This window comes from Acanthisitta chloris, unplaced genomic scaffold (assembly GCF_000695815.1).
Source record: "Acanthisitta chloris isolate BGI_N310 unplaced genomic scaffold, ASM69581v1 scaffold36542, whole genome shotgun sequence".
NCBI lineage: Eukaryota > Metazoa > Chordata > Aves > Passeriformes > Acanthisittidae > Acanthisitta > Acanthisitta chloris.
Genome location: NW_008659390.1, coordinates 1 through 223, shown reverse-complemented (window position 1 = coordinate 223; position 223 = coordinate 1). Strand labels below are relative to the sequence as shown.

The 223-nt window shown below is 69.5% G+C and overlaps 1 protein-coding gene across 1 annotated transcript in view; it reads right to left on the bottom strand.

Moving 5' to 3' along the window:
- CKLF (chemokine-like factor) overlaps positions 1–150 on the bottom strand; it is a gene marked incomplete at its 5' end in the record, with an annotated part of 3,026 nt that extends 2,876 nt beyond the window's left edge. Inside the window, one exon of the mRNA XM_009069379.1 lies at positions 7–150. Coding sequence (XP_009067627.1) covers positions 7–150 — 144 coding nt within the window. The remainder of the gene's footprint in view (positions 1–6) is intronic.
- Positions 151–223: the final 73 nt, after the last annotated feature.

Sequence of the window (223 nt, the reverse complement as noted above, 5' to 3'; positions counted from 1 at the left end):
CCAAACGCTCAACGACATCCGAAGGTCGAGCTTCAGCAGGTAGAGCAGAAGGAAGAGGAGGGTGCTTCCCGTCTCCAGGCCGGCCAGCGCCGCGTAGGCCCCGTGCGCTCTCGAGGCCAGGAAGCAGAGGAAGGTCACCAAGGCCACCAGCTGCGGCGACAGGAGGGACAGGCTCAGGCTGCAGGGACGGGGAGCGCGGGGAGCCCGTCCCGCCCCGCTGCCC